This window comes from Musca autumnalis, unplaced genomic scaffold (assembly GCF_047663935.1).
Source record: "Musca autumnalis isolate F117 unplaced genomic scaffold, ASM4766393v1 scaffold_2, whole genome shotgun sequence".
Classification (NCBI taxonomy): Eukaryota; Metazoa; Arthropoda; class Insecta; order Diptera; family Muscidae; genus Musca; species Musca autumnalis.
The window spans coordinates 204,201,537-204,226,521 of record NW_027411755.1 but is presented as its reverse complement, the minus strand read 5'-3'; the positions used below and the strand labels follow the sequence as shown (position 1 = coordinate 204,226,521).

The following is a 24,985-nucleotide window of genomic DNA, read 5'->3' as shown; positions in this document are numbered from 1 at the left end:
CCCTAGAGTGGCTTGGCGAAGAGAAGAGTATTACGTCGAATTAGATCTCTCCTGCCGAGGAGGAATCACCACAGTTTACAATGGATGATGTTGCTAATGCCATCAGGAACGCTAAATCATCCAAAGCGTCGGGCCGTGATGGAATCTCCATGGTAATGCTGAAGCAGCTGGATGAGCCGGGAGTGCAGTATCTCACTAAAGTTCTCAACTTGTCGCTAGCCACCCTCATTGTTGCCGAAGCCTGGAAAATGGGCAGGGTGGTCCCGCTACGGAAGCCAGGCAAGGATGACAGCAAAAGTGAATCGTACAGGCCGATTTCGCTTTTGTCGCCCGTAGCGAAGACCCTTGAGGCCTTAGTCGTCCCCAGTATCAGAGATAGCTATCAAGTTGCCGATCATCAGCATGGATTCCGTAAGCAGCACAGCACGACAACAGCGCTGCACGCCATTACCACATATATTTATCAAGGACTCAATCAGAGACCTCCGTGTGATAGAACAGTGATGGTGGCGCTTGACTTATCAAAAGCTTTTGATACAGTCAGGCACTCCACTGTGTTTGAGGACATTGAGCATACAACCCTCCGGCCAAGCTTGAAACTTTGCATAGTCAATTATATGTGTGGACGCCTGTCGTACGTGGAATTCAGGAACAAGAAGTCCACTCCCGTATAGTGAAACAGGGAGTTCCCCAAGGTGGGGTGATATCTCCGGAACTGTTTAACCTCTACCTCTCCTGTATTCCACCCCCTCCAGACGGCATCGAGATCGTAACGTAACGATCCTGACGTCAGGTACCTTCCCTGATGACATCTGTGAGATACTGAACACCTATTTAACGGACCTTACCACCTTTTTCCACTAGAGAAATATGCAGATTTCTGCCACAGAATCTACAGCCACTCTGTTCACCAGATGGACAGCGCAGTTTGGAAGAGAATTGAATGTCGTGGTCGACGGTAGCAGACACTACATTCAAGTCGTTCGCACACACCACAGCTACCTGCGATAAACTGAAAAGCAGGCACAAGGTCCTCAAGTCCCTAACCGGCAGCACTTGAGGTGCAGATAAAGAAACCTTGTTGACCACATATAACGCTATAGGTCGGTCTGTGGTAAGCTATGTGGCTCCAGTTTGGTTCCCCTGTCAGAATGCCGCACTGAGAACAGCAACAGGGTGTCTTCTCAAGTCTTCATTGGACCATCTACATAAGGCGCATTCTTCCAGTAAAGCAACACAATGAGATGCTTTAGTTGCAGAATTTGCTTGGGTATTACCGTGAGAGCCATCCCAATCACCATCTGTTGGCCAGTCCCGACACATTCAGGCATATCAGGAAGGATGTTCATGCTTTAGAGAGGGAAGAGAGAACCCCTAGATCAACAGGCATATCAAGCAGGTTTAAACAGTATTCACACGGATGGAGTTGCAAAGGCCATAAGCAAATATAGTGTGACCAAAGTTGTCGGAGTACATCCCCCATCTATCGCAGCTGAGGAGCGTCAGCTGCGACGACAAACCAGAGTAGTTTTGGCTCAACTACGCTCCGGATATTGCAGTTGCCTTAATTCTTATTGGGCGGAAATCGATCGCGCCGTGCAAGTCCTCTGCCCTGTATGCAACATGGCCCGCACGACACAAAACACCTTTTCAACTGCCCCGCCAAACCTACTCATCTAACTCCAGTGGATCTGTGGCTAAGTCCCATCGAAGCAGCCATTTTACTGGAACTGGAGATACACCGAGAGCCAGATTGAACAGAAGAACGAACATACAAATATAATAAACACTGTTACAACAACATGACACCGTGTGCAGTGGTTGCCTCGAATAACTCTCGAACAGATCTGTCGATTCGGTCCAAAAATTGGCCTTCGTAATATTTTGTCCAAACTTAGTTTAAGTTCGAAGATGGGCTATATCGGTACACTCCTTCAGGTACCTCCCCCACAAAAGTTCACAAATGTTCGGGAAAATGTGCGCAGGATAACGCTTGAATGATTTTGTCTATACTTTACACATCCTAATATATCTACCAAATATAGATCAGGTTCAAATTTGGACTATATTTGTCCACTCCTTCGGATACTTGCCACACAAAATTTCGGATAAGTTCACTTTAAGACCTCCTCTCGAATCGTTTTGACTTAAGTCTTGAGAAAACTGCCAGAAAGGTCTAAAAAATCCCTATGACACTGACCGATTTGGTCCAAAATTTGCCCTTCGTTATTTTTGTCCAAACTTAGCTTCAGTTCGAAGATATGGGCAATGCCGGTCCACAACTTCCCCGATATCTTTTGAACGGGGCAACCAATTTGGTCCAAACTTTGAATCTAATAATATTTTGTCCAAATTTAGTTTAACTTTTAAAATTACCCATATCGGTCCTCTCTTTGGGGTACCTCCCCCACGAAAGCTCAATATTTGTGTATAAGTGCAGTGTCTGTTTGAAGATCCCTTGGAAATATATACTGATGCTTTTCGTTGCGGTCCTGTATACAGCGATATTACGTTCTCCGTGGACAAGTCCATGCTTCCTGGCATACTTGTCTAAAGGTTATACGATGACACACTGAAATGACTAGTTGGCGCGATATCCATCGAAAAGATATGAATCCCAAAATAAGATCCCCTTCCATAAGGGACCAAGTCGGTCCATTCCTTTAAGTACCTCCTCCACAACAATTTTGAACTAACCCACATGTTTTCGGCAAGCTCAAATGTCCAAAAAGGGCCAGAAAATTCTGAAAAGAACCTAAATATATTCGATCTCTCTGTAGATGAAAGTTTAAGTTGACATAGGCTGAGGTTATGCCTTTGTCGGCAAAGGCGACTGATACTTTTTTACTTGTCTATTTTTTTTCATATTTAAGTGATAAGCATTTTGTATTAGTAAATATTAAAAATATAGTTGTTGGCGTTTAAAAATATATTTTTTATTATTATTTTAATTTTATTTAGTTCAAAGGTTTCTCCTTTCTTTTTGCATAAAAATACAAATTTTGATTGTTTTCATTTTAGACAAATGTATTTACCTGACCTTAAAATCTTAATTAAATTCAATGGGCAAACAAACACACAATCTGCCTACCTGAAAAAAGGCAGGCCAAACAACAAAAGTCAAACAATAAAATGAATAAACAACAGCTCCTTGTATTTGTTACTTGAACAAACGTCAACCTATTCAGACTAAGTGGCCCATTCACATCTTCATGAGAAGGAGAGAAGATTTTTCTAAGCAAACAACAACGCATTTGATGTGCAAACAACGAACGACCGAATGAGTGAAAAACACTGGTGGCAACAAAAGTAAATCCGTAAAATCGACAAAATACACAAGGGAGGGAAATAGTCTAATCCACCGACGCACAACAACTTGTGTTTGCAAATACAACTTGTATGCATTTCTATACATTTTTAGCCTTTTTGATTCTATAAAATATTCGGCATTAGATTGCTTTGGAGTGATAGAAATTTTGGAGACCACTAAACAAGCAAACACAGTAGATCCGTACGATAACCCAAAAATTTGTTCAAATTCCTACAAATTTTTACTGAATGCTGTTCGATAAGAAAATTGTCAAGCAAAAGAGAGGGAGTTGAGAGAGATTTTTTGACAGTTCTGGGACTGAAAACTTGCAAATTTTTGCTGGGAAAATTTGTCCCGTAAAAATTTGTAAGTTCGGCCAGTTGACTTTTAAACAGCTGTTCAATGTACATAAACATCTTGAAATACAGTATAGTCTCGATAATCCGGACAACGCGTAATCCGGACACTAGCATTTTTTACATTGTAGACTCTATAATCCGGACATCTCATATTTTTCGTACCTCGATAATCCGGACATCAATATTTTTTCCTCTCTTGCACATTAGATTCTTATTTATTTCATTGACGTTTTCGTTCTTAGCAATAGCAATTTAGGCATAAATAAGAAAAAATAAGATTTTCAAAGTTGTCGGTCCACAACTCGCCTTTCTGGCGAGCCACAGTTGTACAGTCAATATGAAATTAACTATATGGATCTGTCGAATAATTTTTCTACCGTTCAATCATTGATGGATGGCTATGATAAGCAACAGTATTTTACGCCTAGTGTTGGATAGGCTAAAAATCTATGTTGGATGTTCCTTTTTATGCCTTCAGCTTTTAGGCAAGAAAGGGTATATACACTTTGATACGACCAAAAAAGTGCCTCATCGAAATAACAGTTTTAGATTCCAAGTATGTTTGGACGAAATTCGTTTCAGACAATTTGGAGTCGATCTAGCCATGTCCGTCCGTCTGTCTGTCTGGTGCGCACGATAACCCTCAAACGGATCATCCGATTCGAACCAAATTTTGGGTATCGTAATATGTTGTCCAAATTTAGTTTAAGTTCGAAGATGGGTCATATCGGTCCACTACTTCGGGTACGACCCCCACAAAAATTCAAACATTTTCTGTAGGATGGTGTGAACGATAACTCTCAAAGGGTATTATTTCTTCCAGATACTCCTTAGGGAACCTCCTACACAAAATTCGGATAAAGTGAACTTTAATAGCTCCTCTCGGATCTTTTTGATATTTTTCAGTAGGTTATCCTTGCGGCCTCCTTTACGACGGTGCATTTTTTTCTTGCGCAAGTCCATACTTCCTGAGATATTGGCCTAAAAGCTCCAAGAAACCCTGGCGGCACCAACCAAAATGGCAAACCCGTAAGATAATTCTCGCGGGGAGTTTCTGATTGGTGCAGACTTTGCACCAGTCATCTATCAGGTTGGAATATGGGCTATATCGGTCAACTACTTCGAGTACCTCCCATAAAAAATTCGGAAAAAGTGAAGTTTAAGAGCTCCTCTCGGTCGTTTTGATTCTTTTTATACCCTACACCATTATGTGGAAAAGGTATTATAAGTTTGTTTTGGGAAAAATTCATGTAACACAGCGAAATATCGGTCGTAGACCCCCAATGTGGTATAGCAATCTTCATATCTCGGCGAGATAAAGCAATTTTGAGATGTGTGTCCGTCCGTTTGTCCATTATAAATTGTAATCGAACTCCAGGCCCCAATTATGGACCGATCGTCACAAAATTTTGCATGGAGGTCGGGTTCAGATCAGAATAGACACCTATTGTTATTGGTGATGATCGTGAAATATTTAGCGGGTGAAATAGACCAACTACATAATTTTTATCCGATTTTGTAGCTGCTCTGTAGGTCGCAAAAATGGTCCGAAAGCCTCGAAATTTTAACTAAGGTAAGAGTATATGACAGAGAAGAAGCTTGCACTTTGAGATAGTAATCAGATAATATTTAGAGGGTTAAAGGGACCACAACTTTTGTGTGAAAATTGTGAAAATTTTTAATATACAGCTTATATATGTATTCCTGGAAGATACATTCCGCCCACGTAAATAAAATTTGGAAGACCATTTCTTGAGCTTTCCATTGATGCCAATTATGTTGATTTACGTGCTCAGATAGCAGAGTTGCAGCCTAATATATCTATCCAGTTATTTGTTTGTAGTGTATTCAGAAGCACGCAGTTATAGATCACTAGTCACGAGATTTTGCACGATGTAAGAGTTTAGGTCGAAGAACATGCCTACAATTTTGGATGATGATCTCATATTACATAGTGGTTCAATGGACCATTACTTTTGCATGATAAATATAAAAAATTTCAATTTGTTCCATCTTTATCTTCCTGGAGGGCATGTACCAGCAAAGTAGCCTACATATGGAAAATTAACTACTGACCTTTCCCCTGATGCAAATTGGACGATAGATCTTGAATAAACTCACAATGTTCCCTTTGAAAATTTGTATATAGCATTTGCATTTGCAATGTCCGTATGTCGAAAATTTCACGGCCAGATATGGCAAATTGCATTGTAACTGGTTTTATTTGCAGCGGCTTATATATTTGTTTATATTAGGTGTATTCCAAAAAGGAACCTGATATTCATAGAAAATTTTTAGATGTATCAGAAGAGGCTACCAATGTCAATTTTCCAATTTTGAAACTTTTATTAGAAATGTATAATGATATACATAATTGTTCCACAAACATCCCAGTAGGGACAAAGGAAGCTTCTCTAATATGAATGAGTTCACCCCAATTCATACTAGCTCAATGATTAGGGACCTACTGTTTATCGCCGAGTCCAAACGACGTGTCCTAAGACACCGCATGTAGAGAAGTTTTTCATGGCTGAAATACTAGGAAAATGTCACCATCACTACGGTGGCAAAATACACCTCAGTAATGTTGGCGACATTTTCTGAGTATTTCAGCCATATAAAACTTCTCTAAAAGTGGTGTATTAGGACACGCCCTTCGGACTCGGCGATAAACTGTAGGTCCCAAGCTTAATGTGATAAGGTGGCAGAATCCAAAAAAAGTATTCTTACAATAAGCTTATTTGTTCTATAAAGGAATTTTGATTTGCTGAAAGCTAATTGCCAGGGACAGTGGTGTAGGGTATCACATGGTCGGCCCCGTCCGGCTATAACCTTTGCTTACTTGTTTTTCGTAAATTCGGTTTAAAAAACAAAAGCCTTGTTGTATATGTGACAATTTTTTTATCAAATAAAAATTAAAAGATCGACAAACCAGTTTGTTAATATGAAAATTTATGAGAATTGCTTCATCAAATTAATTTCTAATGAAAACTACAATTTTTTGTGTCGACTATTGGCAATATGAACATTACTTTTATCGGCAAAAAATCAATTAAAAAATTGTCAGTTTTTTTATTTATTTTCAAAAGGTTACAATTTTTTCCTGTGAAACCGTACTGAGTACGTTCATGCTAAAAATGTCAAACTCTCTAATGGAAAGGTTTTATGACCGCCTGGAGCCTTTTGTAGTAGCGTTCATATGTATGTATCATATCCAAAACTAATGCTCACAGTAGGAATATCGTAAGTGCTGAGAATTAGATTGATGTTCGAGGACAATTGTGATCGGGAATTATGCTGATGATGATCTAGGAAATGTTTTGATTGTCGATAGCATTGTTCATGGGAACTGAACAACAATTCTATTGACTAACTACTGAATATATCTATGAACAAAAGACGGAAATCACAAGTTTCTGTGAAGATCAGAAGGTCTATGTGTGAAAAACAAGTCTCTGGCGGACAGAAAGCATAAACCTTTTTGGAAGATCTGATATCGACGCCTCTGTGCTGGAACAAGCCTCTGTGTAAATGTATTGAGGTGACCTTCTAAATGGTAATAATTTTTTCTACCCTCAGCATTGATGCTAACGATTGTATATACACTTTCATACGGGCAAAATGTGCAACATTGAAATAATGGGTTTAGACCAATGTCGTGCTTTGATATTGTTAAAGTTACGAAGTTTTTCGGCAATTCATACACACACGACCCGAACGCAACGAAAGAGCACACAAATGTTTTGATTTGTTTTTGTTTTGCATCATGCGTGCATACAACGTTACTAACACACTGTCAAAAGTTGAAAATATTGAGAATTTTGTGTGCCCTCTTCTTGGTCGGCTGTGGTTTAGACCAACGATCTGCAACTAGTGCTTGCTGAGAGCAAAAGAGCGTAAGTTCCAAGCATTTTACATTGAAATTTACGCTCTTTTGTTCTCAGCAAGCGCACGTTGCCGACCGCGGTTTTAGACCCTAAGTTTGTTTGGACGAAATTCGTTACAGACAATTTGGAGTTGATTTAGCCATGTCCGTCCGTCTGGCTGGCTGGAGCGCACGATAACTCTCGAACGGATCAACCGATTCGGTCCAAAATTGGCTTTCATAATATTTTGTCCAAACTAAGTTTAAGTTTGAAGATGGCTTACATCGGCCCACTCCTTCAGGTACCTCCCACTCAAAAGTTCGAAAATGTTCGGAAAATTTGTGTGCACCATAAATCTTGATAGGAGCAACCGATTTGGTCCATGCTTTGCGCATCATGAATTTTCTACCAGACTTAGATGAGTTTCCAATATGGATTCAATCGGTTCACTCCTTCGAGTACCTCCCACACAAAATTTTGGAGAAGTTCAGTTTAGGACCTGCTCTCGAATCACTTTAATTTTGTTTAACCAACTTGTATTCCCTGCATCCTTTACGACGGTAAAAAGTTTTTCAGGGGCAAATCCATACTTCTTGAGAAAACAGCCCGAAAGGTGTTGAAACCTTTAGCCATATGTAGTGGCTGGAGATAACTCTCGAACTAATCAACTAATTTGGTCCAAAATTCGGCCTTTGTCATATTTTGTCCACATTTAGTTTCAGTTCGAAGATGGGCAATACCGGTCCACAACTTCCAATATTTCCCCCCAGTACTTAAAAACATGTCACTAAAATGGTATGCACGATATCTCTTGAACGGGCCAACGAATTTGGTCCAAACTTGGGATCCCCTAATATCAGTCTAATATCAGTGAAAGTCTGGGGCACGGAAAATACCTCTTGGGGAAGAAAAGCCTTGGTGAGTATATTAAGAATCCCGAAGGACAGATGCGCCGTGAGTCGAAATTCCGCGTTATGGCGTGATGAAGTTTTTGCTAGAGACTCTGTAAGCCATCAGGAATTAGCGTTATATATTTGTTCACTGTTGCCTTAGCATATTTTTGAGATCACATGTCTTCAGTCAAATCGAATGAGGATTATTTTCGTGGAGCACTTCGACCTTCTAACTCGCTTCCTTTAATGTCCTTTTCGTCCTTTATTTTAAGAGCCGCTATAAAAGTACCACAAGATGACGTTTTTCAGCTTCGAAATGTTCTGCAAAAATGTCGCTCAGATAATTTTAGGTACGGCTCTCATTGACAACTTCATAAAACTTCCATCACTCCAACTGCAAAACTGTTCGAAAATTAGTTTTTTTCCTTTCACGAAGTCCTTCAGATGTAGTGGCCTCTCTCCACATCCACTTTCTTTCTGCACATGCATATATAACGAAGTGAAATAAGTAAACAAAAGGCAATTTTGGCGCTTTTTTCAATAAAGCACAAAAAATGCACAACAAAACAAAGAGATGCGCAAACATTTAAAGCGCATACTCCAAATTCACACATGTTTCAGTGGTCTCCCCCAAAAGCTATCCCAACAATCCCTAAAGCTTTTACCCGAGAAACCTTAAACTTATATTTAGTTAACATTTGTTTGTCGCTCGGAACGGATTTATTAGCACGAAAACAATTTGGAAACGATTCCAAAGTGGTCAACACCGAAGTAAAGCGTGACCGTGGCTAATGAAGTGGGGGGTAAATAAATAAAAAAGAAGGGGGTTTATCAATGTTGTTGTTTCTCTGCCCATTTTAGTGGGGTTTGGTGGTTTATTGCTGTGCCGAGCCAAAAAAGGTCAATAACAAATAGTAATAAAAAAGAATGAAAAAAGTGCAACTAATAATACAAAATTAAAGAGGATAGAAAAACAACAACAACCACCACTACCACCTTATAGGTGGGTGGCTAACAAAATAAATATCTGTACATATTGGCAAGCAAAGGCAATTTCATTAAACATAATTAAGTGTGGCGGCGTGTGAGTGTTAGGGGCCGGGTGACAAAACCCCTGAAAACCTAGAAGTGTTTTCCAGTCGTTTTAATTTGTGTTCTTTCTTGTTTTGCTGTTTTCTGCTTCTGAAAGGAAATGGAGCCATTGCCTCCATTAAGGAAATGTTAATGTCACTTGGATATGAAAAGTTATTGAAAAAGTTTTAACGCAACTAAATCAACAACAAAAATAAATGAAAATCCACACGCAACTAAAAAAATAGTGAAGAGCAAAAGGAAAACAAACGTAAAACCATGTGATTTCGTGAATTGATGTCAGACACAAAAATTCAATGTGAATATATATGCGATTATTACATATATGCATACCTATATAACATGTTATCATACTACCCTACCCGTATACTATGCTAACAACAACACGAAAATCTTCTTCTGCAAAAATTATATTGACAAACGACCAACCAAGAAATCCATATTTGGATAAAAGCCAATAAATTCTTTTCACTCAAACTAAAAGGGGATTTGTTTCTGATCACCTGCTCCTCCTGCTGCTGCGGCTGCTGTCACAAAGATGCCCTCAACAAGGTTTGTTTGATATGGATAAGCAATTTACATATTTTCCTTTCTTTCGTAGGGTTTTATTAATTAATTTTTCGCTCAGTGCAATGTTGTTGTACTATTTCATATTCAATTCCAAAGTTTAATAACGTTCCATTAGATACTCGTAATTTGTTAGCATTCCATCACAACTGTTGTCGTTGAGACATGACCTTTGCGGGGTTTCGAATGACAACATTGGCGTAGCTAACATCGTTGTCAAGGGGGAGAGGGTGGCATTGTTATAAGGATCGGAGCAGTAGCACACGTAGAAACGCTAAATAAAATCATTGTGACACAGGGATGGAAAATTCAGTACAATAGTACTTTTTTTAAGTACCATTTCGCTATAAAAAGTACTGAAGTACTCCCATGGCCAATTCAGTACCATTTCCATACTCTAGTCTAGAAAAATTGTATGTGGAACTAAAAATGCAAAATTCAAGATAAAATTACTAGAAACTTTACAAATCTGAATATATATGTTGGTACCAAAATATAAACCTATATTGATCATTCTGAGAATCCGAAATCTCAAACAACGATAGGCTAATAATTTAAAAGACTTCACATTGTGCGGTATCGAAGTACATTCCAATATGAGAATCTGCAATACCTCTTCTATGTAGCCTATATTGGTGCTGGAAAACTATAGACAGTCTGACTATCGCTTTGATTACTGAAGAAACACAAAGTTTATATCGGCCACCAAAACATTTTTTGGAATATCTGTCACGCATTATTTAAAAAATAATTTATTCAGAGTTCAATATAATCAATATAAACAAGCCTTTACGACAGCGATCGAAACGATAGTCCGACTACCGATAGTTTGCCAGCTCTAGGTTATTTAAAACGTGCATCTATACCCACATACACATACACATACAAAGTGTCTAATTTCGATAGGATAATGAGGCTAAAACTTTTAAAATACCGTTCTATGCGGGCTATAGCAGAACGTGGACCCGCTCTGACAAATTTATGGGGGAGTGTTTTGTAGGCCCAACGAAGGCTAAATACCAAATTTCCACAATTTTGGTATGAAAAGTGGCTCAAACCTTTAAAATAACGAAAATCTTGAGGTACCGTTGTATGGGAGTTATCAAAACGTGAACCGATAGAGCCCATTTTCAATACCAAACTTTCTAGGAGTAATTAAAGCTTCTGTACTAAATAAAAAAGCTCCATATTAAATATAGGGAGCGGACCTGGACGGACCAGGTTAAATACTTTATAGGGTCTCCGACCAATATTTCGATGTGTTAGAAACGGAATGACAAAGTTAATTATACCTTCAGTATGGTATACAAATATATACCGTTTTGCAACATTCTTCAGATTACATAGATATAAGCCTTTGTTGTTGTTTTTTACTGAATAAAAGTTTTTTATTTTTTTTCTTAAAAAAAAAAAATAAAAAGTACCATTTTAGTACTGTTTGAAATTTTTAATTGTCCATCCCTGTTGTGACATTAATAGATGTGCTTATTTGTAACTACGAAAACGTTTCTAAGCTATTGTATTTTATTTAGTTTGGAATTCCTAGGAAATTTTTTGTTCAATTTAAAATACCTCTAGGTTAATTGGATTTAATTCAGACAAACAAACACTAAATTAAAATAAAAGTAGGCATATTTTGTTGTTTATGGAGTAATAATATTACCTTAACAACAAGCTGGGTGCTTTACTAGGAATTGGCCCTTAGCCCTGTATTATTACTTGTTATTATTTTTTAAAGATTACAATGTATTAAGCAGTTTTAAATTTTTTGTCTATGGCAAATAACAACGTAGGACAATGTAATGTGGATATTCCGTTTTGAACAAATATTGTTGAATAGGATGAATTTTTCATAATGAGAAATGTGGATTTTAAAAGAATGTTTTATCATTTTTTAAGGTAATCAGAGAAGGCCGATTTTCGGGGAATGGTTTTCTGCAGAGACAGAACGAAGTCCGAAAATTCTACCAAAGAGTGAAGCATCAAACTGATGGCTTTGGTACAGGAATATCCTCCTGTAGAGATCAACAAGGTAATTTGGTAACTGATACAGATAGTGTGCTCAGGATATGGAAAGAACATTTTTCCAAACTGTTGGTATCCGATAGCAGTGAAGACGGCGAAGATACCACAGATCCAATCCCAGAAGATGGTATTGAATGTATACCGCCCAGCCAAGATGAGGTAAAGACAGCAATAAATCGGCTGAAGAATAATAAGGCAGCAGGGGCCGATGGCTTACCAGCCGAGCTGTTCAAAACCGGAGGCGACACGCTGATAAGGTGTATTCATCAGCTAGTTAGCACCATCTGGCAGGAAGAACGCGTACCCGACGATTGGAACGTGAGCATCCTATGTCCAGTCCACAAGAAGGGTGATAAGACTGTGTGCTCCAATTATAGGGGCATAAGTCTGCTCCCTATTGCATATAAGATAGTATCTGGCATATTGTGTGAGAGACTAAAGCCTATGGTCAATGAAATTATTGGACCCTATCAGTGCGGCTTTAGACCTGGCAAATCCACCATTGACCAGATATTTACCTTGAGACAAATCCTGGAAAAGACCCAAGAAATGCAGATCGACACCTTCCATCTTTTCGTCGATTATAAAGCAGCATTCGACAGCCCTATACGTTCAAAGGTGTTCCAAGCCATGTCTGATTTTGGTATTCCTGCAAAGCTCATTCGACTTTGTAGAATGACATTAACTGAGACGAGATCCTCAGTTAAAATTGGAAAGAACCTCTCCGAAGAGTTTACTACCAAAAGAGGTTTCAGACAAGGAGACGGCCTGTCGTGTGATCTATTCAACATCCTGCTGGAAAAGGTCATACGAGACGCGAAGGTCAAAAGAAATGGAACGATATACACGAACAGCCACATGTTACTGGCTTATGCCGACGACATTGACATCATGGGTCGATCGGTAAAGGAAGTAACTGACACCTTTGCAAAAGTCGAAAGAGAATCTGCTAAAGTTGGTCTGGCAGTAAACGGCGTAAAAACCAAGTTGATGGTATCGACGCGTAATATGTCCATAAACACCGCACCATCTGTGAATGTTGGTACCTATAATTTTGAGGTAGTAAAGGACTTCGTCTACCTCGGCACCGCCATAAACACAACAAATAACATCAGTTGTGAAATACGAAGAAGAATAGTGTTGGCTAACAGATGATACTTTGGGCTGAGTAAGCAGTTTAGGAATAAAGCCACCTCTCGTCAAACAAAAATAACACTGTACAAAACACTGATACTACCCGTGCTAATGTATGGTTCCGAAGCATGGGTACTTGCTCAAGCAGATAAGGCAGTGCTTTGTGTGTTTGAGAGAAAAATTCTTCGAAAGATCTACGGGCCAATCTGTGTTGACGGCGAATATCGGCGTCGTATGAACATCGAGCTGTATCAACTATACAATGCCATCAATATAGTTGAACGAATCGAGATACAACGATTGCGATGGCTAGGCCATGTTATAAGAATGAGTGATGATGAACACGCTAAAAAGGCGTATAAATACGGGCCGCATGGAGGTTCTCGCAGATCTAGAAGGCCAAAGCTTCGTTGGAGCGAACAAGTGAAACGAGATATCACAAAGCTACATATCCCAGATTGGGAAAATACAGCAGCAAACAGAGAGGATTGGAGATTTTTTCTTAGTTCGGCTTATGGAACAAATGTTCTGTAAAAGGCCAGCTAAGTAAGTAAGTAAGTAAGATTTTCTGCAGATGTCTGGATTTTCTTAATATTTTATTTAATACATACTACACAGAAAAACAAATTTCAGCCTTTTGATAAAAAACAAGTAAAAAAGTATCAGTCGGCTTTGCCGACAGAGATACACCCTCAGCCTGTGTATATTGAAAAAAAAATTCCCAAAATACATATGTATTTAGGGGGTTTTAAAAATTTTGGATATTTGAACCGACAACAATGTTGATTAGGATTAAAGTTCAAAAGTTTTGCGGAGGAGATACTAAAAGGAATGGATCGACATTGACCGTTATGGAAGTGGATCTCCAGCCACAACATATCGTCGGTGTCATACTTACGCCATTTTTGACTTTTTATACCCTCCACCATAGGATGGGGGTATATTAAGTTTGTCACTAGGTTTGTAACTACTCGAAATAATCATTGTAGACCCAACAAAGTATATATATTCTTGATCAGCGTGCAATTCTACATCGATATAGCCATGTCCGTCCGTCTGTCTGTCTGTCCGTCTGTCCGTCTGTGGAAATCACTCTAGCCAGAGGCCAAAAAATATTCTTACCAAAGTTGGGTTATATAGGTCCACGTTTTGGTATAGCCCCCATATAAGGCCCCATATAAAGTACGCGTCATTTTAATATATTTTGAATGTATTAGACCCATTTGACCAAAGAATCGGTTGTAACTTTGTATTTTGTGTTTCCAGAGGCTAAGAAACATTTCTACCATAAAATGTTTATATAGGTCCACGTTTTGATATAGCCCCCATAATACAATATCTCCCGATTTTCGATATTTTGAACGTTTTAGCCTAATTATCACACCGATATGGCTGAAATTTGATATTTAGTCTTCTTTAGGCGTATAAAACTTTCCCCCAGAAATTTGTAGGTATAGGTCCACGCCATCATATAGCCCCCATAGAACGGTACCTTCCGAATTTCGGTATTTTGAAGGTTGTGGCCACATTAATCCACCGAAATGGCTGAAATTTGTGGTGGAGGGTATGAAAAGTCCGGCCCGACCGAACTTAACGCTTTTCTTACTTGTTGAGATACAGCTGGTTTCTAGGGTTTTCCGGTATGCTCTTTCTGAATTTCTAGTCGGCTTTCTCCTATCTACTCTAGTTTCCGAGATATCCACGCCTCGACGGAAAAGCATAAATTTTTTCAGTTATGAAATTAATATTTTAAAAACTTACAAGTTGAAAAACACATTTCAAAAATCAGAATTTTATATTTCGATTTAGAAGTATTTAATTTATTGAGGCAAAGATGGAAAATTTTTTTGTTACTTTGTTCCATGTGATTTACAATATTTCACATTTGTGTCATAAGTGCGGATATGGAACAAATCGACAAAAATTCTTTTTTTAAAAAAATCTCTATAACTTTTATATTCTAATACATGTTCCTCGAAATTTTTGCAAATATCTTCTATATACTATTATTAATATTTCAAGTCAAAGATATAAATATTTGCTTTAGTCAGCTCCACACAGTTGTGACGCAAAACATTAAAATGCGATTATCTCAAAACGGGCAAATGGCGTATGGAACACTTAAGCATGACACCGACGATATGGTGCCTTAGGATGTTTTTACACTCTTCAGGCTGTTTGCTCAAGAAGTATGGACTTGCCCCTAAAAAAACTTTTACCATCGTAATTGAGGCAACGAATGCAAGTTGTCTCAACAAAAATCAAAGTGATTCCATAGCAGGTCTTAAAGTGAACTTATCCGAAATTTTGTGTGGGAGGTACGGGATGGAGTATACAAATATTATTATTATTATTATTTATTAATAGATTGATAGTTTACAATTGTTTTAAAACTATGTTGAGTTTTTACTAAATTATTTAATATGCAATCTATATTTGGCGTAGCGAGAATGCTGTATGCCACTAGTGAGAATATTTCATTAACAGTCAAAATTTGTTAATAAAAGTTGCCTATATTTTATGCAGTTTTCTAAATATAAATAGAGAGAGTGTAAATTCGTGCCATTTAATATAAGTAGTACTTCATTTTCATTTAATATAATTTTATTAAAATGAATTTTTCTAAATTCCTTATAGACAGGACATATACCAATAAAGTGTAATGTGTTTTCTGGTTCATTGGTGTTACATATGGAACAAATGCCATCAGCGTTATTTTTAAAAGCTTTTGAATTCAAATCAAGTAGGCCGGATCTAGCTTTTATTAGTAAACTGGAAGCACGAGCCGAGAAATTAGATGTAAGTTTTGGGAATGCATTATAACTTAGCATAGGATACAAGTCGTGGAATTGAGAATTTCTGGCTAGAATTTGGAATTCATTTCTTTCGTGCATATTTAATGCAGAAATTATATCTTTCCAATGTGTACATAATGGTAAACTGTTGTTCGTAGTACTATAGTTCAGAGTTTGACATAAATTAGACCACTCCTTTGCCCATGAAATTTCCAGTTCCAAGATTTCCTTAGCTAAGATGCGTGGTAAACGGTTCTCATTAAGCTGCAGAACTTTATTTATATAGCAAAAATGCGACTTGAGTGTAGAAGAGTAAAGAGTATTTAGTCCAGTTTCCAGATACAATACATAATTGGGGGTATTGTTGGGCAGGTAAAGCATTTTTTTAATGAAAAAGCGAAACAATTTTTCTACTTCGTCGTATTTATTGAAGCCCCAAACTTGCGAAGCATAGCACAGTATTGATTTGGAGCATGTTTCAAAAATTTTTATTTTATTATTTTTCGAAATTTTTGGGTTCTGTATATATTTGGACCATGCCGAATTGATAGCAATTTTGGAGGCAGAAAGTTTATCTTTCAGGTGCCTTTTAAATGAAAGGTTGTATGTAATATCCACACCGAGGTATTTGTAATTATTAACAATCTCTATATTTTGATTATGAAAGTGAAAGTTAAGATTTGAGGAGAATCGTGTACCCTTTCGAAATATCATAACTTTTGATTTCGACAAATTTACTTTGAGACTCCATTGCAGACAATAGTCATGCAATATATTGATCATATTTTGTAATTCAGTAGGAGAATCGGATAACAGAACGATATCATCTGCGTAGAGTAACACTTTTATATTGTCATTTGCAACATTTATACCTCCAGGAAGAATACTTGGTAAATCATTAAGATATAGTGAAAATAAAACAGGACTTAAAATACAACCCTGTTTAACACCTGTATCCACCGAAAAATAGTCTGAGTAGCTAGTGCCGTCCCATACTTTACTTCTAGTGTTGTTGTATAAAAGTTTAATTATTGTGACAATTTTTCTTGAAAGGCCTAAAGCAGTGAGCTTGTAGAAAAGGCTATTTCGGGGTATAAGATCGAATGCTGAAGAAAAATCCACGAAAAATGCATATGTGGTTTTATTTTTATGTTGGTTCAAATTTACAATGCTTACGAGGTTAAATATATTGTCTATCGTTGAATATTCCTTTCTAAAACCAGCTTGAAATTCATTCAAAATATTATGTGCTGTTAGCCAGTTCGATATACGATTCAAAAGTATGGAATTGAAGATTTTGCAGATAGAATCTATTAAAGATAACCCTCTGTAGTTACGAGGATCGTTTGCGTCACCTTTCTTATGCAGTGGGATAATTATAGACTCTGTAAATGAAATTGGTATCTCTTCCCTTAAGAATATACAATTAAAGACTTGTAAAAGTTTGTGTAGAAATGTTCTAGGGGCAAATTTATAAAATTCATAGGGAATCCCATCCTGGCCAGGAGATTTATTCAGCTTTAATTTTCTTGTGACATTGTATAATTCATAGAATTCAATAGGCGAATCTAAAAATGGATCTACAAAGAATGGTAAGCACCAGTTAATATCTTGCGTGTCGTTACTTTCACATAAAAGTGAGCTAAAATGATTCATAAAATCCTCAGATGTTAGGTTACTTTTAGGTCTCTTGGTATGGGTTTTCAGTGATTTTGCTAAGTTCCACCAGTCCTTGCTAGATTTGACGATATCTAGTTTTTTAAGATTATTATTAAAGTAGTCTAATTTTTTTCTTTCGCACAGTTTATGGAATCGACTTTTAGCTGAGTAGTAAAGGATTCTGTTAGCTTGTGTATTTTCCCTCCTACATATGCTAAGTCTTCTACGCATTACTGATCTTGAGCGAAAGCAAGACCAATCGAACCATTTTTGTCTGGGTTCAAAGGATTTACGATGGTGTCTTCTGAATTGTGATTTTTTGATGGAGCCGGTTATAGTATCAATCATTTTATCAGCTGAAAGATTGTTTATATGGGATAAATCAGGCGACATATTATTTAGGTTTTGAATATACATGGTTTTGAAAATATCATTCCAGAATAAACGATGTGTGATATTATTTGTGCTCTCAGTAGTGTTACTGTGTTTGGGAATTTTAATTTTCAGACAGAGAGGCATATGATCTGAGTATGTTACTGAAGGTATTTGCAGTTCTTCAACATATTGCAAGAAAGAAGTAGAACTTATACAGTAATCTATTACTGATGTACCCATTATTCCACTGAATGTAAACTCACCTTCACTGTCCCCTTCAACTCTACCATTTAGAACAACACCACCTATATTTTCAATAAGATTCAAAAGTTGCTTACCTCGTGCATTTGTAGTAGAGTCTTTAGATTGACGGTTACAGAAAATATGAGGTGCATCACTTAGTATATTGTTATCAAGAAACTGGTCTTTTCCGATTCGGGCATTCATATCACCCATTATACAAAAATGTGAAGGACAAAGATTTGATAAAAAGTTGTTGAAGTTTTCAGCATCGTGCTTCCAATTTGTGCAATTCAAATATATAGGTATTAAGTGGACAGTATTACCATGAAATTTGGCAGTCATGAACGGAAAAGTGTATGAGCTAATGATTTGAACATTGAATTTCTGTTTTATTTCACGTTTGACTCCATAGAGACATCCACCACTAGCTCTTCCATATCTGTTAGCTTTAACTGCATCAACCCAATACGTACAATAATTTTTAAAAAATGATGTAAAGTTTGCCTGTTTATTCGCAACAACATGTGTCTCAAATAAAAAGAATATGTCAAAATCATATAAGAAATTTAAAAAGTTACCAGAATTAATAGAACTTTGTAAATTAGACACATTGTAGGATATTATATGGCACGAATCAAATTGCTATTGTGAGAAGGCATTCGTATTAATACTACTTGAGTTGGCGGTTTTTTTACAAATAATATCAAAAGAATTATCAGTTTGAGATAAGATATTAGAGAGATAATCAGCATCTTTCTGTGAGGAAGCAAGAATTTTACCATCTAGCCATGTGTATCTTGTATCATTGACAAATATGCAAAATTCGCCTAAACGGACCTTGGCGTTAGCTTTGGTGTTCGATAAGACTTTGGCTATTTTTCTGAGGTTGAAACGAGTTGTTTGCTCTACGGAAGTGTAATCCTTTTGAATATAGATACCTTTCCCAATCACGTTTTTTCTCGCCTCCATAACACGTTGGGCTTGACCATGGGTTTCGAGGGTAAAAATAAACGATTTACCAGATTTCAGCATTCTTACTTTCGTTATGTTTACATCCACGTTCAGATCATCTTTACATATTTTAAAAAAATTCTGCTTGGCAAGTGAAATATTATTGGATGTTATTCCGCTCGCCACTACATTTGCAGACCTGGAACGTCTGTCAATCAGCTCGATGCGGATCGTTAGTTTTTGAACTTCGATTTTGAGTTTGGAGTTCTCTTCCTTCAAGTCCTCAACCTCTTTTTTGATGGCAGCCACATACTCTTTTTTTGCAACATCTTTTAATTTGTCGTCTAGTAAATCAGCAAGTTTGCCCCAGGAAAATACATCTTGGTTTCTATCAGCACTCATAGTTTGGTACGGTGAAAATTTTTTCAGTGCACGGTTATCGTTTTCTGGTGATGTTGATGTAAACGTACGCTTACTACTCATCTGTCGTGCAGCATATGTTTTTCGATAAAACGATAACTGGTCACAGCTGTTGTAATGATATCGATGATCAGCTGCAGGACAAGTTTGATAGAGGAGCACAGCCTTTGTTTACCTTTTTTGCTGTGGTGTTAGTTGAAGAGTGACTTTCCAATGGAATTATAAAATTATTTGTTGAAAAAGTTTTAAAGTTTTATTAAATATCCGCACAATAAACTATACAAATATAGTCCATATTTGAACCTGATCTATATCTGGTAGATGTATTAGGATGTGTAAACTATAAACCAATTTGGCAACTACCTTCAAGAGTTACCGTACGAACAATTTTTCCGAACATTTTTGAACTGTTGTGGGGGAGGTACCTGAAAGAGTGGACCGATATGGCTTATCTTCAAACTTAAACTATGTTTGGACAAAATATTACTAAGGCCAAATTTTGGACCCAATCGGCAGTTCCGTTCGAGAGTTATCTTGCGCTTCAACCACCTCACACGGTGTCATAGGGTTTTTTTGCAACTTTCAGGCTATTCTATCGGGAAGTATGGTTTTGCCCCTGCTGAAACTTGTACCGTCGTATGGAGGGCAGTGAATACAAGCTGCTAAAACAAAAATCAAAGCGATTCGAGAGCTGGCCCTAAACTGAACTTTTCCGAAATTTTGTGTGGGAGGTACCCCAAGGAGTGGACCGATTGAGTCCATATTGAAACCTTATCTAAGTCTGGTACACGCTCCACGATGGGCAAAGTATGGACCAAATCGGTTACTCCCTTCAAGAGTTATCGTGCGCACAAATTTTCCGCACATTTTCGAACTTTTGTGGGGGAGGTACCGGAAGGAGTGGACCGATATAGCCCATCTTCGAACTTAAACTAAGTTTGGGTAAAATATTACGAAAGCCAAAATTTGAACCGAATCGGTTTAACCGTTCGAGAGTTATCGTGCGCTCCAGCCAGCCAGACAGACAGACAGACAGACGGACGGACATTGCTCAATCGACTCCAAATAGTCTGAAACACATTTCGTCCAAACATACTTGGGCTCTAAAACCATTATTTCGATGAGGCACATTTTGCCCGTATGAAAGTGTATATACCTTTCATAGCCTAAAGGCTGAGGGTATAAAAATCAAGTATTCAATAAAAAATTTATCAATTTTCCGGCGATAAAAATGTCATGTTGACAAAATTCGATATAATTATTTGATCACAAAGTCAAAATACAGTTTGATAAAATAAAATCGTCATATTGACTAAAATATTTATCGATTTTTTTTTTAATTTGGTCTTATAAAATATTTCAAAGATTGACAAAAATATTTATCGGACATTCCACATTATGCTTGATAAAAAGAAAATATTTTATTGATTAAAAATTGTTGGACGAATTTCCAGAATAAACGATGTGTGATATTATTTGTGCTCTCAGTAGTGTTACTGTGTTTGGGAATTTTAATTTTCAGACAGAGAGGCATATGATCTGAGTATGTTACTGAAGGTATTTGCAGTTCTTCAACATATTGCAAGAAAGAAGTAGAACTTATACAGTAATCTATTACTGATGTACCCATTATTCCACTGAATGTAAACTCACCTTCACTGTCCCCTTCAACTCTACCATTTAGAACAACACCACCTATATTTTCAATAAGATTCAAAAGTTGCTTACCTCGTGCATTTGTAGTAGAGTCTTTAGATTGACGGTTACAGAAAATATGAGGTGCATCACTTAGTATATTGTTATCAAGAAACTGGTCTTTTCCGATTCGGGCATTCATATCACCCATTATACAAAAATGTGAAGGACAAAGATTTGATAAAAAGTTGTTGAAGTTTTCAGCATCGTGCTTCCAATTTGTGCAATTCAAATATATAGGTATTAAGTGGACAGTATTACCATGAAATTTGGCAGTCATGAACGGAAAAGTGTATGAGCTAATGATTTGAACATTGAATTTCTGTTTTATTTCACGTTTGACTCCATAGAGACATCCACCACTAGCTCTTCCATATCTGTTAGCTTTAACTGCATCAACCCAATACGTACAATAATTTTTAAAAAATGATGTAAAGTTTGCCTGTTTATTCGCAACAACATGTGTCTCAAATAAAAAGAATATGTCAAAATCATATAAGAAATTTAAAAAGTTACCAGAATTAATAGAACTTTGTAAATTAGACACATTGTAGGATATTATATGGCACGAATCAAATTGCTATTGTGAGAAGGCATTCGTATTAATACTACTTGAGTTGGCGGTTTTTTTACAAATAATATCAAAAGAATTATCAGTTTGAGATAAGATATTAGAGAGATAATCAGCATCTTTCTGTGAGGAAGCAAGAATTTTACCATCTAGCCATGTGTATCTTGTATCATTGACAAATATGCAAAATTCGCCTAAACGGACCTTGGCGTTAGCTTTGGTGTTCGATAAGACTTTGGCTATTTTTCTGAGGTTGAAACGAGTTGTTTGCTCTACGGAAGTGTAATCCTTTTGAATATAGATACCTTTCCCAATCACGTTTTTTCTCGCCTCCATAACACGTTGGGCTTGACCATGGGTTTCGAGGGTAAAAATAAACGATTTACCAGATTTCAGCATTCTTACTTTCGTTATGTTTACATCCACGTTCAGATCATCTTTACATATTTTAAAAAAATTCTGCTTGGCAAGTGAAATATTATTGGATGTTATTCCGCTCGCCACTACATTTGCAGACCTGGAACGTCTGTCAATCAGCTCGATGCGGATCGTTAGTTTTTGAACTTCGATTTTGAGTTTGGAGTTCTCTTCCTTCAAGTCCTCAACCTCTTTTTTGATGGCAGCCACATCCTCTTTTTTTGCAACATCTTTTAATTTGTCGTCTAGTAAATCAGCAAGTTTGCCCCAGGAAAATACATCTTGGTTTCTATCAGCACTCATAGTTTGGTACGGTGAAAATTTTTTCAGTGCACGGTTATCGTTTTCTGGTGATGTTGATGTAAACGTACGCTTACTACTCATCTGTCGTGCAGCATATGTTTTTCGATAAAACGATAACTGGTCACAGCTGTTGTAATGATATCGATGATCAGCTGCAGGACAAGTTTGATAGAGGAGCACAGCCTTTGTTTACCTTTTTTGCTGTGGTGTTAGTTGAAGAGTGACTTTCCAATGGAATTATAAAATTATTTGTTGAAAAAGTTTTAAAGTTTTATTAAATATCCGCACAATAAACTATACAAATATAGTCCATATTTGAACCTGATCTATATCTGGTAGATGTATTAGGATGTGTAAACTATAAACCAATTTGGCAACTACCTTCAAGAGTTACCGTACGAACAATTTTTCCGAACATTTTTGAACTGTTGTGGGGGAGGTACCTGAAAGAGTGGACCGATATGGCTTATCTTCAAACTTAAACTATGTTTGGACAAAATATTACTAAGGCCAAATTTTGGACCCAATCGGCAGTTCCGTTCGAGAGTTATCTTGCGCTTCAACCACCTCACACGGTGTCATAGGGTTTTTTTGCAACTTTCAGGCTATTCTATCGGGAAGTATGGTTTTGCCCCTGCTGAAACTTGTACCGTCGTATGGAGGGCAGTGAATACAAGCTGCTAAAACAAAAATCAAAGCGATTCGAGAGCTGGCCCTAAACTGAACTTTTCCGAAATTTTGTGTGGGAGGTACCCCAAGGAGTGGACCGATTGAGTCCATATTGAAACCTTATCTAAGTCTGGTACACGCTCCACGATGGGCAAAGTATGGACCAAATCGGTTACTCCCTTCAAGAGTTATCGTGCGCACAAATTTTCCGCACATTTTCGAACTTTTGTGGGGGAGGTACCGGAAGGAGTGGACCGATATAGCCCATCTTCGAACTTAAACTAAGTTTGGGTAAAATATTACGAAAGCCAAAATTTGAACCGAATCGGTTTAACCGTTCGAGAGTTATCGTGCGCTCCAGCCAGCCAGACAGACAGACAGACAGACGGACGGACATTGCTCAATCGACTCCAAATAGTCTGAAACACATTTCGTCCAAACATACTTGGGCTCTAAAACCATTATTTCGATGAGGCACATTTTGCCCGTATGAAAGTGTATATACCTTTCATAGCCTAAAGGCTGAGGGTATAAAAATCAAGTATTCAATAAAAAATTTATCAATTTTCCGGCGATAAAAATGTCATGTTGACAAAATTCGATATAATTATTTGATCACAAAGTCAAAATACAGTTTGATAAAATAAAATCGTCATATTGACTAAAATATTTATCGATTTTTTTTTTAATTTGGTCTTATAAAATATTTCAAAGATTGACAAAAATATTTATCGGACATTCCACATTATGCTTGATAAAAAGAAAATATTTTATTGATTAAAAATTGTTGGACGAATTTTTTCCAATCGATAAATAAATGTTCATATTTACAATTATTTTGTTGTTTTTTTTTAAATACAAACCAAAAAGACACAAAAAAGATACATACACACACATTTATGAATGGTGGTGGTTATTTATTTTATTGAAACTCATGACAAACACAAAAGCGACAACAGACGCATGGGTACATAAAAAATAACAGATACAAGAAATAACACATGAAAGAAAGAAAAAACGGAATGGAATAATTAATAACAGAAGTAAATACCCAGCAAATTTGAAGGAAGGGGTCCCATGCGATGATGTGATTTCATGGCATCTTCTGAATTGGTTCAAACGAAGTCGTGAAAGATCCGATCTTTTCATTATCATTTGAACCAATGCAAAGGAAGTCGTGAAAGATTCGATCTTTTCATCAGCTTTTGAACCCATGCAAAAGAAGTCGTGAAAGATCCGATATTTTCATCAGCATTTGAACCCATTCGATCCAATAAAGATGAATTTTGTGATTTTATTTATAAATTTTTTTCTAAATATATAAGACTAGCAAAATGCCCGCTACTTCGTATGCGGAAAAGGAATAATAATCAAATAAACAATATTTAATATGGTGAACCCTGAAAATGTACTAATACCTATTTGAATTGATATTTAATTTCTTTCAAGTACTGTTCGTACACGTTTTGTTCGAATCTCAAAAAAACCTCTACCTTCAACAGCGGCCTACATTTTAAATTTCAGTCCGAGTTTTGGAATTTGTGATATCAAAATGTAGAAAACAGATCGATTCCCCGGTGAGGCAACATCAAATTTTCGACGATCTCAAAATATCCCTAAGTAATATTGGCGACATTTCCT

The 24,985-nt window shown here is 37.0% G+C and overlaps 1 protein-coding gene across 9 annotated transcripts in view; it reads left to right on the top strand.

The window, feature by feature from the left end:
• Window positions 1-9,114: 9,114 nt before the first annotated feature.
• tadr (torn and diminished rhabdomeres) overlaps window positions 9,115-24,985 on the top strand; it is a 100,261-nt gene continuing 84,390 nt past the window's right edge. For 2 of the 9 annotated variants that reach the window (XM_073970659.1, XM_073970654.1), the window contains exons 1-2: window positions 9,118-9,328; window positions 9,618-10,072. In XM_073970659.1, coding sequence (XP_073826760.1) covers window positions 10,059-10,072 — 14 coding nt within the window. In that variant the 5' untranslated portion in view covers window positions 9,118-9,328; window positions 9,618-10,058. Of the gene's footprint in view, window positions 10,073-24,985 lie in introns of all 9 variants that reach the window. The other 7 variants (XM_073970657.1, XM_073970650.1, XM_073970655.1 and 4 more) reach the window with 6 other exon arrangements.